General features: G+C 42.5%; 2 protein-coding genes across 5 annotated transcripts in view; one reads left to right on the forward strand and one right to left on the reverse strand.

The window, feature by feature from the left end:
- SLC49A4 (solute carrier family 49 member 4) overlaps positions 1 to 4,897 on the reverse strand; it is a 98,751-nt gene extending 93,854 nt beyond the window's left edge. The window contains exon 1 of the mRNA XM_068546618.1: positions 4,441 to 4,897. Within this exon, the coding sequence (XP_068402719.1) occupies positions 4,441 to 4,801 (361 nt within the window). The 5' untranslated portion in view covers positions 4,802 to 4,897. The remainder of the gene's footprint in view (positions 1 to 4,440) is intronic.
- Positions 4,898 to 6,217: 1,320 nt separating this feature from the next.
- HSPBAP1 (HSPB1 associated protein 1) overlaps positions 6,218 to 14,834 on the forward strand; it is a 54,576-nt gene continuing 45,959 nt past the window's right edge. For 3 of the 4 annotated variants that reach the window (XM_068546619.1, XM_068546620.1, XM_068546623.1), the window contains exon 1: positions 6,218 to 6,399. In XM_068546619.1, the coding sequence (XP_068402720.1) occupies positions 6,342 to 6,399 (58 nt within the window). In that variant the 5' untranslated portion in view covers positions 6,218 to 6,341. Of the gene's footprint in view, positions 6,400 to 12,104; positions 12,161 to 14,834 lie in introns of all 4 variants that reach the window. The other variant, XM_068546622.1, reaches the window with a different exon arrangement.

A 14,834-nucleotide genomic window follows, 5' to 3' on the forward strand; every position in this document is an offset into this window, starting at 1 on the left:
ATGGAAGGATAAATCCAGTTCCTGTTAATCCATCATGGCCAGAACAGCCTTTGATCCAATTCTATCTGACTGTCATACTCAGCACTCCCTGCTGCAGTTGTCTGCAGACCACCACATACCTGCCTCCACGTCATTCGCCCTCATGGCTTGAAACTGTTTCGGCTCGTTATTACTCCTGAGGACACTACTTCTTTCATGAATCTGGTGATTTCAATACCAGATACGATCCTTTCAATATCCTGCCCTCTCAGTCCCCTGACTTCTTATTCCACAATCATGCCCTCTACCCTACCTCGGTTGTCCACTCTCTTTGTTATACTCTGACCTTATCTTTACCGTAATTGCATCCACGACATAATCCCAATTTCAAGCGTCCCATTCTTCAACCATGACCTCCTCTCCTTCCCACTCATTCCTTCTAGTACTCTAAATTCTTCATCCATTGGGAATGACAATTTTGGAGCCTACTACTTTTTCTCATCTACCTCAGGTGTTTCCTTTTCTTCTTTACCCAGTTTAGATTCCGTGGTCCATTGTTATATCACTCTCTACATAATCCTCTACTCCTGGCCTGCACTTTCTTAGTCCTACACACCTGGCAAACCGCAACTCTGGTGATCTCTCTCTCTGTCAACTCTGCCCATGCCTGTGCTTGCCCAACAGAACAGGCTGGAGGAAAACAAACGGCCATGCTGATTGGTCTCACTTGAAATTAATGCCCAGTCACTTAAAGCAGGCCCTCTGAGCTGCCCGACAATCCCACTACAATTTTCTGGTCCGTGTGTTCTCTCCTTTCCTAGGAAATAGTACTACAACTTATCGTGTCTCCTCAATCTTCCAAGAATTGTTCTCCTGTCCTCGCTGTCAGGTGGTAATTTTGCTTTCTATTTTCTGAGAACTGTAAACAAAGATAACTCCCACAAGCTCCTACCACCCACCATGTGCATCCGTTATCTATACACTCTACCTTTTCTTCTGTTACTACTGAAGAATTAGCTGTCAACACTTCTATCTAAGGCCAACCTGTCTACTTGTACTCTGGAGGACTGCACCCCATCTTGCTTAGTCAAGGACATGGCTACAGCAGTTCTTCCCCTTCCCTCCAGCATTGTCAATTTCTCCCTTTCTACTGGATCCATTAGAATACTGCATTCCAGAGATATGTTTTAGTATCTCTTATGTTTTTATTTCTCTCTTTTTTTTTTTCTCTCTTATCTTTAAAAATACTTTCTCAGTAGCCACATTCCCCCTGGCTACTCCCTCATTTCTCTGCTGCCCTTTACAGTGTGTTTGACATAATGTCTACACTCTTGAACTCACCCCCACCACTCCAGTGAGACTATTCTTTTAAACGATACCAAAGATTTCCATGTTGCTAAACCCAAGGCTCTACTCTCAGTCCTCACTAACTGCTTCTTCCTTATCTTCCCAAGCTCTGAATGTTGGAATGCCCCTGGGCTCAGTCTTCTTCTGAAGCAACATCCCTCTCCACAGGTGATCTCACTCAGCTCCAAGACTCTAAACACCATTATAGGTTGACAAATCCCAAATTTATTGCTCAGGGAATAAACTGACAGTTTAGCTTGTCCTATATCTAATAGGCTTTTCAAATTCCTGATCTGCATGCCCTCTACCCCCAAACGCTCCTTCCACAATCTTCTACATCTCAGTAAACTGCAGCTTGGTTCTCCCAATTACTAATGCTAAAAAAGTTGAGAAACATCTTAAATCTTCCCCTTTCCTCACACTCCACCTCTGCCTATCCATCAACAATACTCAAATCCTTCACTACTATCACCCCAGTTGGAAGTCAGCATCAGCCCCATCTGAGCTGTTCCAACAGCCTCCCAACCGGTCTCCCTGCTCTGGCTCTTGTTCTCAAGACAATAGCAGAGTCATCATTTTACTCTTCTGCTCAAACCTTCCAGTGGAGTGAGCCCTCCTCACTCCTTCATGGCCAGCGTCCTTACAGTGACCTAGGAGGCCCTGCATGATTTCAGCCTCTCACCACCTCTCTGGCCTCACCTTCTACTGTGGTTTCCCTTATGGCTCAACTCAGCCACAGAAGCCTCATTGCTCTTTCTCGGATATGCCAAACAAGTTTAAGACCTTTGTCTTTGTCCAAAACAGTCCTGTCCAGAATTGACAAGGTAGGTTTCCTTTTTCCCTCAGGTCCCTGCTCAAACACATATTATCAGTAAGTCCTTCCCTGACAGTCTAGAGAGAATATCACCCAATCACATCCCCTTTCTCCCTTGCCTTGCTTCATTTTTCTCTAAAACATTTATCACCATCTGACACACTAAATATTTAATTTTATTGTTGTTTTTGCCTGGATCTCCTCACTAGAATGTAGGCTCCATGAGGGCTATCTCCCTAGAGCTTAGCACAAATTTAGGTGCTATCTCCTTGTTGAAGTTTTCTTCACTAAGCTTCTAGGGCACACTCACTTTTGGTCTCCTATTATCTCACTAGGTAGTCCCCTTTTATCTCCTTGCTGGAAAATGAAAAGGACTGAGAGGGTACAAAACCGATTTCAGAAAGATAACTGGTCTTCTACTAAGTTGGGTGGGACCCATGGCAGCAGGAAGACCAGACCTATCCTCTAGGGAGAAAGATACTTTAGTACCCAGGGATACCAGGAACTTACTTCTATGTATGCAAATAGGACATGTGCAGCAGGACAGCCAACATATGGAAGGAAACTGGCTTTCTCCTACTGAAAAGGAAACCACTTCCTAAGTGAGAGAATTTTAAATTTATTTTTTGTTGCTCTAACCAACAGAAAACATAAAATAGAATTCACCATATAGTCATAGAAACTCTGAAAGAACTCCTAAAGTAACTTATTTTATAAAGAGAATAGGTAGTCCCTAATTTATCTGGCCATGGATAGTAGATATAATTATAATAAAAAGGATAAAATTAACATTTTTCTACCATAAAAACAAAGCTGGCTAAATTTAGGGAATAATATTGAAAAATGCTCCTGATAAAAAGTTAATAAAAAGAAATAATAAAATAGCATTTCCCCTTAAGTTATCCAACCTTGTAAGGAATGACAGAGGAACTGTCACAGATTGAAGGAGATTAACAAGAAATAACAACTAAATGCAATTTGGGACCCTCGACTGAATCTTGGAACAGGAAAAAAAAAAAAACACTAGTGGAAAAACTGGTGAAATCCAAATAAAGTCTAAATTTAGTTTAAAAACAAACAAATCCAAACGAAGAAAACCTCCATTCAGTACAAGAAACCCTTCCTCAGCATCTAGCACATATCTCTGCCTAAGTACTTGCTCTACCTGGAAGTCCCACACCTTCCAGGGCTGGACACTTTCATTGTTAGAAGGTTCTTCCCTGTATCCCTTTGAGTTACAGCCCTTTGTAACTTCACTCAGTTTAGTTCTTCCTTCTAGAACTATGAACATTAAGTCTAACTCCTCATTACTTGGTCTTCACATATTTATAGTCTGCCTCAAGTTTCTTTTTGAAGCTTGACACACCCAGTTCCCTTCATCTGACACATTATGATTTTTACATCCTTTATATTCTTGTCACACTTTTAAAGCTCTCCAGTTTGCCCATGGCCTTCTAAAAATTAACGCTCAGAATTGAACAGTAGAATAGAGCATTTCAAACTATTTCTCTTGTTTTAGATACTACACTTCTGTGCCTAAAACTGTCCTGCACTTTTTAGCAGCTACATCACATTGATCATGAATCATTTACCCATACTTGTGTGGTGTAATTCAATGCCTAATCATTCAATCCTATGACCTTTTTTTCTCCTCACAGAATCATACTGGCAAGTGGTAAAGTGAGATGTCTGTCCAGAGTATTCTCTATGGAAAGAGAGTCTTCATTCATCTGCAAGCTTCATCTGAGAGTTAAAAATCTCAACTGACCCTTGCACCTAGTCACATACACACACTTTAAAGCTGCTGTGCACCATTTTCCAGAACCATTTTCCAGAAACCAAAGCGTCAGATCCGAGTTCCGCAACATCTCTTCCTGGGCTTGAGTCATCTATTATGCAAAGCCAGCTCATTACTTCCTTGTATCTGAGCATCATCAGTCTATTTTCTGACCTTTCACCCTCAAAAGCCCCAAATCCCTTTGAAGTCAAAGCATCAGTCATTTTTGTCAGGTGTAAAAAACACACATAGCACGTGCACGGGGATGCTCTGATGTCCAAATATGCAAAAACTTGAACATTTAGAGATCACTTAATCCCTGCTGTTGCATAATTGGCCTTGATGAAAACATAGTATCTACAAAGAAGCCTTCCCTCATTTGTCGCTTTGGGGACAGGGTGTTCCTAGTCAGGAATGGGATGCCAGCAACATTCGGTCACCTCACACAACCCCTAAAACGAAGCCGAGGGAGGCGGCTTCCCAGGAGTGACATCGCCGGCCGGCGCTCCCGGGGCCCCCTCACCTCTCTTGTCCAGGAGCCACATGAACGCGAAGCAGGGCATGAAGCCGATGGGCCCCCAGAGCACGAGGAGCGCGATGTCCCAGCTAGAGAAGCCGTAGGCCTGGCGCGCCGAGTTCTGGATGGGGCCCCAGGTGTTCCAGACCAGGCCCTGCACGAACCCCAGCAGCGAAAAGAGCAGCAGCACCAGCCAGCGGCGCCCGTAAACCCTCCCGGGACTCGGGGCTGCCGCGGGCAGTACCGCCGCCGCCGCCGCCGCCGCCGCCGCCTCCCCCCTGCTTCTCCAAGCAGCCCCCGGCGCAGGCCCGAGCCCGGGTCCCAGCAGCGGTTGCCGCTCCTCCTCGCTGCTCCAGCCCGAGCCCATTACGACGCGCGGCCCGCGGGGCCGCTGCCCAGCGCGGATACTGTCAGAGACGGTGGACACCGAGGTTGCTTTGGTCGCCCTCGGCCTCGCGGCCGCGTTGCTGCGCCTGCGCCGCGCGAGCCGGCCCCGGTCCGGGAGGCGGGGCAGGTGCGACTGGCGAGGAGGGGGCTGGGGTGCGGGAGCCGGGCTAGCCTCTCGCCGGGTGGTGGAGGGGAAACCTCGGCGAGAGAGGGAGTGGAGCCGGTGTCCCAGAGCGGGGACCGGGAGGAATTGGGAAGGCAGAGAGGAGCGCCGCTGAGCCCGAGGAAAAGGAAACTCCCGGAGGGGCTGTAGTACCGGAGGCTGGGCTAGGAACCCGGGATTGCTGGGGGAAGTGTCCAAGTTTACGTCCTGTGCCTAATAACTCGGAGATCTCCAATCACTTAAGCCATATATTGCTTGCTTCTATATTGGGTTTATTCTCATTTCTGTTCGGTTTATAACTTCATAAATTAGAGAGGGAGATAGGATAAGATTTAGGCGTAGTAGGGAACCCAGAGGATTGCCGCATGAAAATCATTTGTTTTTTATGTACAGTAAGTACAGCCTTGTTTAATCAGCCATTTTTTGTGTGCTTTACATACCCAATGAGGAAATTAAAAACGAGTCAATTTCATTCATGTATATATACGATATAGATCTCTTTCTACTCTTTTGCCTGTTATTAATAGAAAAGCAATAAAGATATTTTGATTAAAGCTGGAGGATTTTTGCCCCCAAATGACCTAGATTCATCTCCAGTTATTATGATTTTGACTACACGAAGAGTAAACGGGAAGAGTGGAGGTTGTCGATCTCTTGACCAAGCAACCGGTTATTTTGATACACAAATCCAAAAGCCTGACAGCTGTCGGTTAGTGTCCTTGAAAACCTAAGTCAAGCGATTTGGCTTGTTTTGGTCGGGAAATGAGTCACAGGCAACTCAAAGAACATGTGCCTGAGGTTCACATTGCCCGGTAGCCACGAAAACCAGGTGGAGTCATTTTGCTGCCGGAAGGGCAAGAGAGTCGGGAAGAGAAGGGGAAGAGAAGCGTGAGCTCTCCTGGTATCCAAGGCTAAGAGCGACTGCAGAGTAAGCAAACGCAGAGCCACTTTCCACTGCTCCGAGCCCCACAAAAAAGCAAACCATTCCCTAAAACTCCAATACTGTTGGGAGGAAGAAAGCGCCAAGGCGAAAAGGAATAGACTAGAGGAAAACCAGAAAAGAAGCCAAGAAAAGTCTACACCGGAAGACGATTACTGTCTGGGGAAAATAAAAACCACCACAACCGCGATCACGTGCTTACATTTCCACCACTCAAGAATCAAAATAAACCGCGTGGCCCCGCCCAGTGCCCGTCACGTGACTTTCACGCTCGTGCCGCTTCCGGAAGAGCCTGGTAGCAACCGCTGCGACGCTTTCCTGTGCTGCGGCTTCAGACCCCGGGTTTTGGCCTCTCTCTGACCCGGCTCCCGCTCCACTTCACTTTTGGGTTCGGGTGGAGCCCGCGTAGTGATCTCCATGGCAGCAGACTCCGGGGCGATCACTAATGAGGACTCTGAATCTGGAGAGGAAGAAGGTAGGTTCTAAGCAGAACTCAGACCGTGAGTACAACCCTGTGCCAACTGACTCTTGGCACCTCTCATGTGGCCGTTTGTCTCTTCGGCCCTGCAGTAAGCTATGAGGAAAACTATTTGCTTTCTAGTGAACGTGGCTTTTTTCAAATTGTAGCACCCAGATTTTTGATCATCGTATAGGTCCAGTATCTCTCTATCCTGCCAGTGCTGTTTCACACATGAGGGTGTTGTGACTGTTACAGTGGATTGAACCACCCTTGAGATAAGTGGAGATATCTGGGACTTTTGTGAACAGGAGTATGATTTCAGTGGAATCCTGCTTTAGAGAACGGATGAAGTTTGAAGGCCGGTGAGCCTGAGATCCCTGTTAGCATTTATTGAATGATTGCTCCGTGCCTGGCACTGTTCTGGGGACTGCCATGGGATCCAGAGACTTTTGATTGTATATAACACTGCCTTTTCCGGGTTGAGTAGAGGGACCTAGAAAGGAAAAAGAATGACTAATGCCTGGTAACGTGAATACTATTAGTAGTGCACACTGAAAAAGTCCTGGGCAAATTGATGACATTATAAAATGAAAATGGTCAACCTCTTGAGTATTCACTCAGTGTGGGTCTGAGATCCTTCTGATCCTCTGTTTCTATAGTAACCTTACTTTCTTTCCCCAGTGACAATTCCCCAAACTCTTTATATCCTCTCTTCATCTCTTCCTCACTTCCAGCTGATGACTTTGCATGTCAGGTCAACTCTGCATCTAATCTACTTTTTTCCTCCTCTATCACACCTTTGTCCAAATCATGCACATTTCTCACCTAAACCACTATTGTATCTTCAGGCCTTGTGTCCCCATTTCCTTTCTTGTGCCCCTCCAATCTCTTCTCCATTCAGTGGCGAAAAGTGACACTCTCTTACTCAAAATTCTTCAGTGAAATCCATTGCACTAAGAACTTAGGTTAAAATCCAAACTCCTAACCACGGCCTACAAAAATCCTTGGTCTGGATTCTGCTGATGTCTCCAGGAGCATCTCTTGTCACTCATCACCCCCTCTGCTCTTACCTGCTTTTCATATAACTGGCTTCTTAGTCTTCAGATTTTAAGGTATGTCACCACCTGAGACCTTACCAGATTAACCTATCTAAAACAGTCATCGTAGTTTTCCCCTGACCCTTAACCCTAGATGTTTTATAATACGGCATCCTGCTTCCTTCATTTCACTTATCACAATCTGTAATTACTTGTTTATTATTGTTTCTTCCCTTAGACCTTAAGTACCTTGAGGGCAGAACATATATCTGTGTTATTCACAACGTTTGCCCAAGCAGCAAATACAATGTCAGGCTCCTAGGGGGTACTTAATACATATTTGTTGAGTGAATGAATAAGAGAACCCCGTGCCAAGTCCAGAGGCAGGAGGAGAAAGAGCATGGCATAGTCCAGGAACTGAAAGAAGTTGGTATAAGGAATGTAAGAGACAGGGATCCTGAAGGGCACCTTATACCAAGTTAAGGAGTCTGACAGTGTGAAGCCTTTGAGAAGCTTTAGGTGGGGGAGTAATGGGGGAGGAACACAATAAGATTTGGTTTTAGGAAGATCACTGCGGCTGAAGGGTGGAGGATAGCTTGGAGGGAGAAAGACTGAAGGACAAGGTACTTAAACCCCCTTAGCCACAGCACCCTCCTCTCTAAAGTGCATAACTATTGTGAAAATTAAAGATACTTGTAGATCATCTAGCATAAATGTCTGGCAGGAATTACATATTCAGTAATGGTAGCCATCTTTATTGTTAATAAAAAGTGCTGGCATTGGTGACTGACTGATGTTGAAACTGAGAGAAAAGAAATTGGAGATATCTCTGAAATTTTTCAGCCTGAGAAATTACATGTAAATTAGGAACCTGAAGAAGAAGGAGGTGTCTGGGAGCACTGTTGAGTTTTTGTTTTTGTTTTTGTTTTTTTTTATTTATTTATTTGTGGCTGTGTTGGGTCTTCGTTTCTGTGCGAGGGCTTTCTCTAGTTGCGGCAAGTGGGGGCCACTCTTCATCGCGGTGCGCGGGCCTCTCACTGTCGCGGCCTCTCTTGTTGCGGAGCACAGGCTCCAGATGCGCAGGCTCAGTAATTGTGGCTCACGGGCTTAGTCGCTCCGCGGCATGTGGGATCCTCCCAGACCAGGGCTCGAACCCGTGTCCCCCGCATCGGCAGGCAGACTCTCAACCACTGCGCCACCAGGGAAGCCCCACTGTTGAGTTTTAATGTGAATGCATAGCATTTAGGTTTGGGAGGATAATGCAAAAGAAGATGTTAAGCATGTAGCCGGGGAAGAGGAGGTTTTTATTCAAATACCATAAATTCACCCTTTTAAAATGTTTTTAGTATGTTCACAAAGTTGTGCAGCCATCACTACTATAATTTCAGAACATTTTCATCACACCAAAAAGAAACCTGGTTCCCATTAGCAGTCACTCCCCATTCACCCTCTCTCCATCCCCTGGCAATCACTAATCTAATCTGTCTCTATGAATTTGCCTGTTCTGGGCAGTTCATATAAATGGAATCATAATATGTGGCTTTTTGTGTCTGGCTTCTTTCACACAGCGTAATGTTTTCAAGGTTCATCTATGTTGTAGCATGTACCAGTACTTCACTACTTTCTGTGGCTGAATAATATTCTGTAGTATGGATATGCCATATTTTGTGTATCCATTCATCAGTGGGCATTGGGTTTCCACTTTGGGGCTGCTATGAATAATGCTGCTATGGACATTTGTTTACAAGTTTCTGTAGGAACATATGTATTCAGCTTCTCTTGGGCATATATCTAAGAGTGGAATTGTTGGGCTATGTGGTAATTCCGTATTTAACTTTTTGAGGAAACTGGTGATTCTTAATCTTGAAGTCCTAAGGAGGACTGATGAAAGTATGGATTTGCTCCCCTGAACAATATAGCATGCGTACACATTTTTGCAGGTGACTTCAAATTTTTGTATTAAAGGATTCTCCGAATCCTATCTGTGGAACTTTCAACCCTATTTTAAACTGTCATCCTCCCCAGAAAAACCACTTTGGGGTGACTGCTTATTACCATTTCAAAGTAAGTTAAATGGGCAAAATCCTACTGGAAGAGAAGACTTTGCTTTAAATTAGATAAGGCTTATGTGAATAAAGGGTAAGAAAAATGCATACATTAAATAAATGCATGTGAAAGTTTCACTCTGTTTAGTATAGTAACGAATATTGTAGGGGTCATAGAAAAGGTAATTTTTGAGCAAACTTATTACCACTCCATAATCCAAAAATATTTGAATGTACACTATGAACAGGAGACTCTTTTGTACAGTAAGGTTGAAGATAGTTCTTGCTCTTAAATAGCCTATGAATATACTTTGGGGGAAAAGAACACAGATTAAAAGACTTGTAGTATAATACATATTCTCACGGCAGGAGGCAGATGGGCTGTAAATATTACACGCATTACATGCTTTGGGAGTGAGAGGAGAAAGAATGAATACAGATTGGATTGGTCTGTGCTTCTGCGAGTAATTTGAAGGTTTGGCTTACAGTCCTCAGTCTGCACGCGGCCTCAGGTCCCACAGGCCCACTCTAAAGGACTTGAGCGCTCAAGAGTTCTGGTGTCCTCGGGGGTCCTGGAACCAGTCCCCCTCGGATACTGAGGGACAACTGTAGTTTGAATATGGAAATGAATGGAAGAAGTTGTTTCTGGCGAGGAGAGGCCAGGAGTGGAAATGAGTGGAGAAAAGCCCAAGGCACATAGGGGGCAGAGGGTGGGGAAAAAAGCGAGGAGACAGACTGGTGCTACTGGAGTGGAATGTGCAGGGTACATAGCTGAAAGGAGGGAGATTATGTCCTTGGAGACCAGAGAGGAGCAGCGTGAACCAGAACGTTGAAGTGAAGAAGAAGGAAGTCATGGGTTTCACTTTTCTCAGAAGAACAGGGTAAGGCACCCCCCTGAGTGAGGGAGTGGAGAGAGGTATTGGGGATTTGAGAGTGAAGAAGCTTTGTCAAGTTGCTGTTGGGACAGGGGTGATTAGGAGTCAATTAGTGGTGAATAGAGTGATCGGGAGCTGGAGAGGGAACCCGTGGAGGTGAGCATGAAATCATGGAACTGATCCCTTTGTTTTGAGACTGCTGTGAGCATGCTCAGTAGTTCATTTTACAAAAGTGGAGAAAACAAATGGTTAATCTTAGTAAAGTTTTATGCATTGTTAAAAATGAGCTGTGAATTCAGAAAACATTCATTTGGTGTTTATGCCAAGCCCTGGTGAGTAATGTTGATAATGCGGAGGCCATGCATGTATGAGGGGAGGGGGTATATGGAACTTTCTGTACTTCCTCCTAATTTTGTTTTAAACCCAAAACTACTCTTAAAAATATGAACTTAAACAAACAAACATGAAACTACTTACTGTTAAGAATCAAATCGAACTCTGAATGTGAGATGTTACTTCTAGGATCATACATTGGTTGAAGCGTTTCAGTGAAATTAAAAATCAATACTTTGAATCTGTCTTTCAGACTGAGACTGTATTTGTTTCCATTGGGCTCTGATAGTTTAACATTTTTTTCTGATTAATTTTTTAAATTGAAGTATAGTTGATGTATAATATTATATTAGTTTCAGGTGTGCAACATGATTCAGCATTTTAACAGATTATACTCCATTAAAAGTTATTACAAGATAGAGGTTCCCTGGTAGCGCAGTGGTTAAGAATCCACCTGCCAATGCAGAGGACAGGGGTTCAAGCCTTGGTCCAGGAAGATCCCACATTCTGCGGAGCAGCTAAGTCTGTGCGCCACCACTACTGAGCCTGCGTTCTAGAGCCCGCGAGCCAGAACTACTGAGCCCACATGCCACAACTACTGAAGCCCACGCCCCTAGAGCCGTGCTCCGCAACAAGAGAAGCCACCACAGTGAGAAGCCCGTGCATCCCAACGAAGAGTAGTTCCCGCTCACCGCAACTAGAGAAAGCCTGCGCGCAGCAATGAAGACACAATGCAGGCAAAAAGTAAAAAATAAATAAAATAAATTTTTAAAAAAAGTTATTACAAAATAATGGCTATAATTCTCTGTGCTGTACAATATATCCTTGTTGCTTATCTATTTTATACATAGCAGTTGTATCTCTTAATCCCCTACCCCTAATCTCATAGTTTTAATTATAGCCAAGTTTATGCCTTGGTGAAGAGAAGGATGCATCCTTTCTAACTGTTCTTCCAGTCCTGCCCAAGGAAATATCTCATTCCAGAGTTACATGGACTTGACTTTCCTCTGCAGCTGACACTCCTGCATAACTGGATTTATTCCTTTTCAGTTAGAGGTGCCATATTCTCCATGTCATTCTTGTTCTCATTTTTTAAAAGGGCAGGAGGAGGCAGGGAAGTTTGAAGAAAAACACAAGCCTGTGTGATCTTAAAAAGTGAAAAATTCTCATGCTAGAGCACTTGTGTAATTTACATGTAGCTAAGGTACTTCATATTTGGTAACGATAATATTAGAAAAACAGAACTGTTCAGTATTTTTTAAATTGTGACAAGAAAACAACATAAAATTTATCATCTAACCATTTTTAAGAGTACTGTTCAGTAGTAAGTGTATTCATATTAATGTGAAACAGATCTCCAGATCCTTTTTGTCTTGCAAATCTGAAACTCTGTACCCGGAAAATAACTCCCCTTTTCTCTCTCTCCTCAGCCCCAGGTAATTGCCATTCTACTTTCTGTTTGAACTTGACTATTTTAGTATCTCATGTAAGTAGAATAATACCATATTTGTCTTTCTGCAACTGACTTTTTACACGTAGCAAAATGTTCTCAAGGTTCATCCATGTTGTAGCCTGTGACAGTATTTCCATCCATTTAAAGGCTGAATAATATTCCACTGCATGTATAAACATTTTGTTTATCCCTTCATCTGTCAAAGAATGTTTGGGTTGCTTCCACCTTTTAGCTATTGTGAATAGTGCTACTATGAATGTGAGTGTCCACATACCTCTTCAAGACTCTTCTGTTGAATATTTTTGATGAAAAGAGATGAAATAACCAGTTTATTCTGAATTATGGAAAATTTACTTAGTGGAAGCTGAAGAAATGGAAACATTTTTGTAGAAATTTTGAAGGTACTTTGAAACATTTTAAAGAGCTGCAGTCTTTGAGGCACCAGTCTTTCAAGTATTAATTTCACTTAAAATATAGATTTACTTTTCTTGCTTTAGGTTTAGGAACTTAAAAGCACTATGAGTCATTTTCTGGTTCATAAATGGATTAAAATGAGGAGGAGAAGACAATTTTCTGGGTTAACTGGGCAAGAGTTACAAGTGTAAGAAGATGGGAAGAAGAGGATGGTAAATGTCCAGCATGTAACTGTCTCCGGTCCCCAGCCTGAACCTGGTTGGGTGTTCACTACCACACTGAGCATTGGTATTGGCAAGGTCATGTCAACACAGCCTCAACACTTTGTGGTTTCTTCGTCGGCACCACCTTCTAGATCTTGAAATTCAAAGGGTTTATGACAGTTCAGCAGCAGCAGAATTTTCTTAGTTCGTATTGACATTTTAAAATAGTGACTATAAAATTAAAATCATCTTTGGTGTAAGTTTTACCATTCGGTCTTCAGTCTGAACACAGTCATTTTGTTAAGTAGTACTTGCGTAATTCCATCAGCATTTTTCTGACCTGGTCTAAATGTTCATTATTTTTTACCCTGATATCTACCATTCCAGATGGTAGATGACCCTTGTGTGTATATACAGTAGTCATCAGATTGATGAAGCCTTCATAGGCTTACCTGTATGTATTTAGAAATAACTTAGCTCCCAGTGCTAGGACCCAATTTTTTGTTCATACTGTATCACTGTGGTGAGTCTCTGCATTGTAACTTGAGGCTTACTCTGATGTCACCTTCTGAAAATTTTTTAATAAAATATAAAACTATTAAATTTAAAATTAATAGTTATTAAAATTATACCTGACATGAGGAGTGAGTTAATTTCAATTTCAGGATCTTTGTCTTTGTTGTATTCTATCAATATTAGGAGCGTATTCTGGAAACTTGGTATTTCTTGTCTTAAATTCTAAATCTCAGATACAAATCCAAGCCAGATATTAATTGACTGAAGCCAGATTGCTAGCAAATTCAGAGAAATTAGGTTTCAAATTATCTTGTCCTTTGCATTAATTAAAGAAAAAATTAACTGAGAAAAAAGTAAATTGCTTTTTGATGGTGTTTCACCATCTCCAAAGAATTGTTACCAAAGCTGTAATAAATCGTCTGAATAACATGATACATTTGGAGGGAGAAGAGACTATTGTGCGACACCTAGATCACTAATCGTTTTTTCCAGCAGTTTCTAAGTCATCTAATTAGAAATTGCTACTTGCTGCAAGTTTAGACCTAAATACGTTTACTCTTTAAAGGCTTTTGAGGTTGCTTCAGAATTTTTATAGCTCTTTGCAAATATCCCTGGCATGGAATGACTGGGTGCATCCCTAGGCTATTTAATTAATACAGTGTAGATTGTATTCTTCTTTAAAGAAAATTGTAACACTTAAATTTGTTAATTTAATAGCCCAGTTCATTGTTGATTAAAGGATCAGAACCCAAATTACTTTTATCTCACAACCAGCTGATTGTTTTATTTCACTGATAGGCCTGAAACCTGCAAGTATGCTAATTTCCTGTTATGGTGAGCATCCTACTGATCTACTCTGCATATGCTTTATAGCACTTTTCATTCATTTAGCAAATGTTTGAGCATTTAATATATTCCAATCACTGGGCCTGGTACTTTCTCAGCAAACTTTAGTTTTTAGGGTCTCCTATTAAATAACCTTTGGGATGTTTGGCATTTTTTGATCAGATCATTAAATACTTTTTTAGAAAATTTAATGTTATGTTAGAGGAAAAAATATTTATTTACTTCTTTGAAGCTCCTCTGTCAAAACACTACTCATGTGTTACTAATGCCCACGTACTTAGGTGTACAAATACGAGAACTGTTTTGAAAACATTCAAAGCCATGTGATCTATTGGCTCTGATTTAAGATAAGCAGCATGAATAAATCGTCATCCCCAAAGGACTGGTGCTTCTGTTTTTCTCTGCCCTTTAAAGTTCTAGAAGCAAAATGTTCAAAGCTTGAACATTTTACAACCGTAGAACTGAAAGAATGTTACAGTGAGTCCCACCAGCCATGATTCATCCAGCCTAAACTAAGCCACAGAGCACTCTCTAGGGAGAATATGGTTGTCCTTGAAAACCATAGCCTCAGAAGGCAAGGTGCTATACCAGTTATGAACTAATAACAGAGTCCTGTCTATGAGTTAGTGTATTTATGTGAAAGGGTTCAGGGGATAGAATTTTGCTGGCTTTGGTTCAGCGGCACAAAGATGGACATCTTTGCATTCTTTCAGCCGGTGTTTGCAATT

Source organism: Eschrichtius robustus, chromosome 6 (assembly GCF_028021215.1).
Source record: "Eschrichtius robustus isolate mEscRob2 chromosome 6, mEscRob2.pri, whole genome shotgun sequence".
Taxonomy (NCBI): Eukaryota; Metazoa; Chordata; class Mammalia; order Artiodactyla; family Eschrichtiidae; genus Eschrichtius; species Eschrichtius robustus.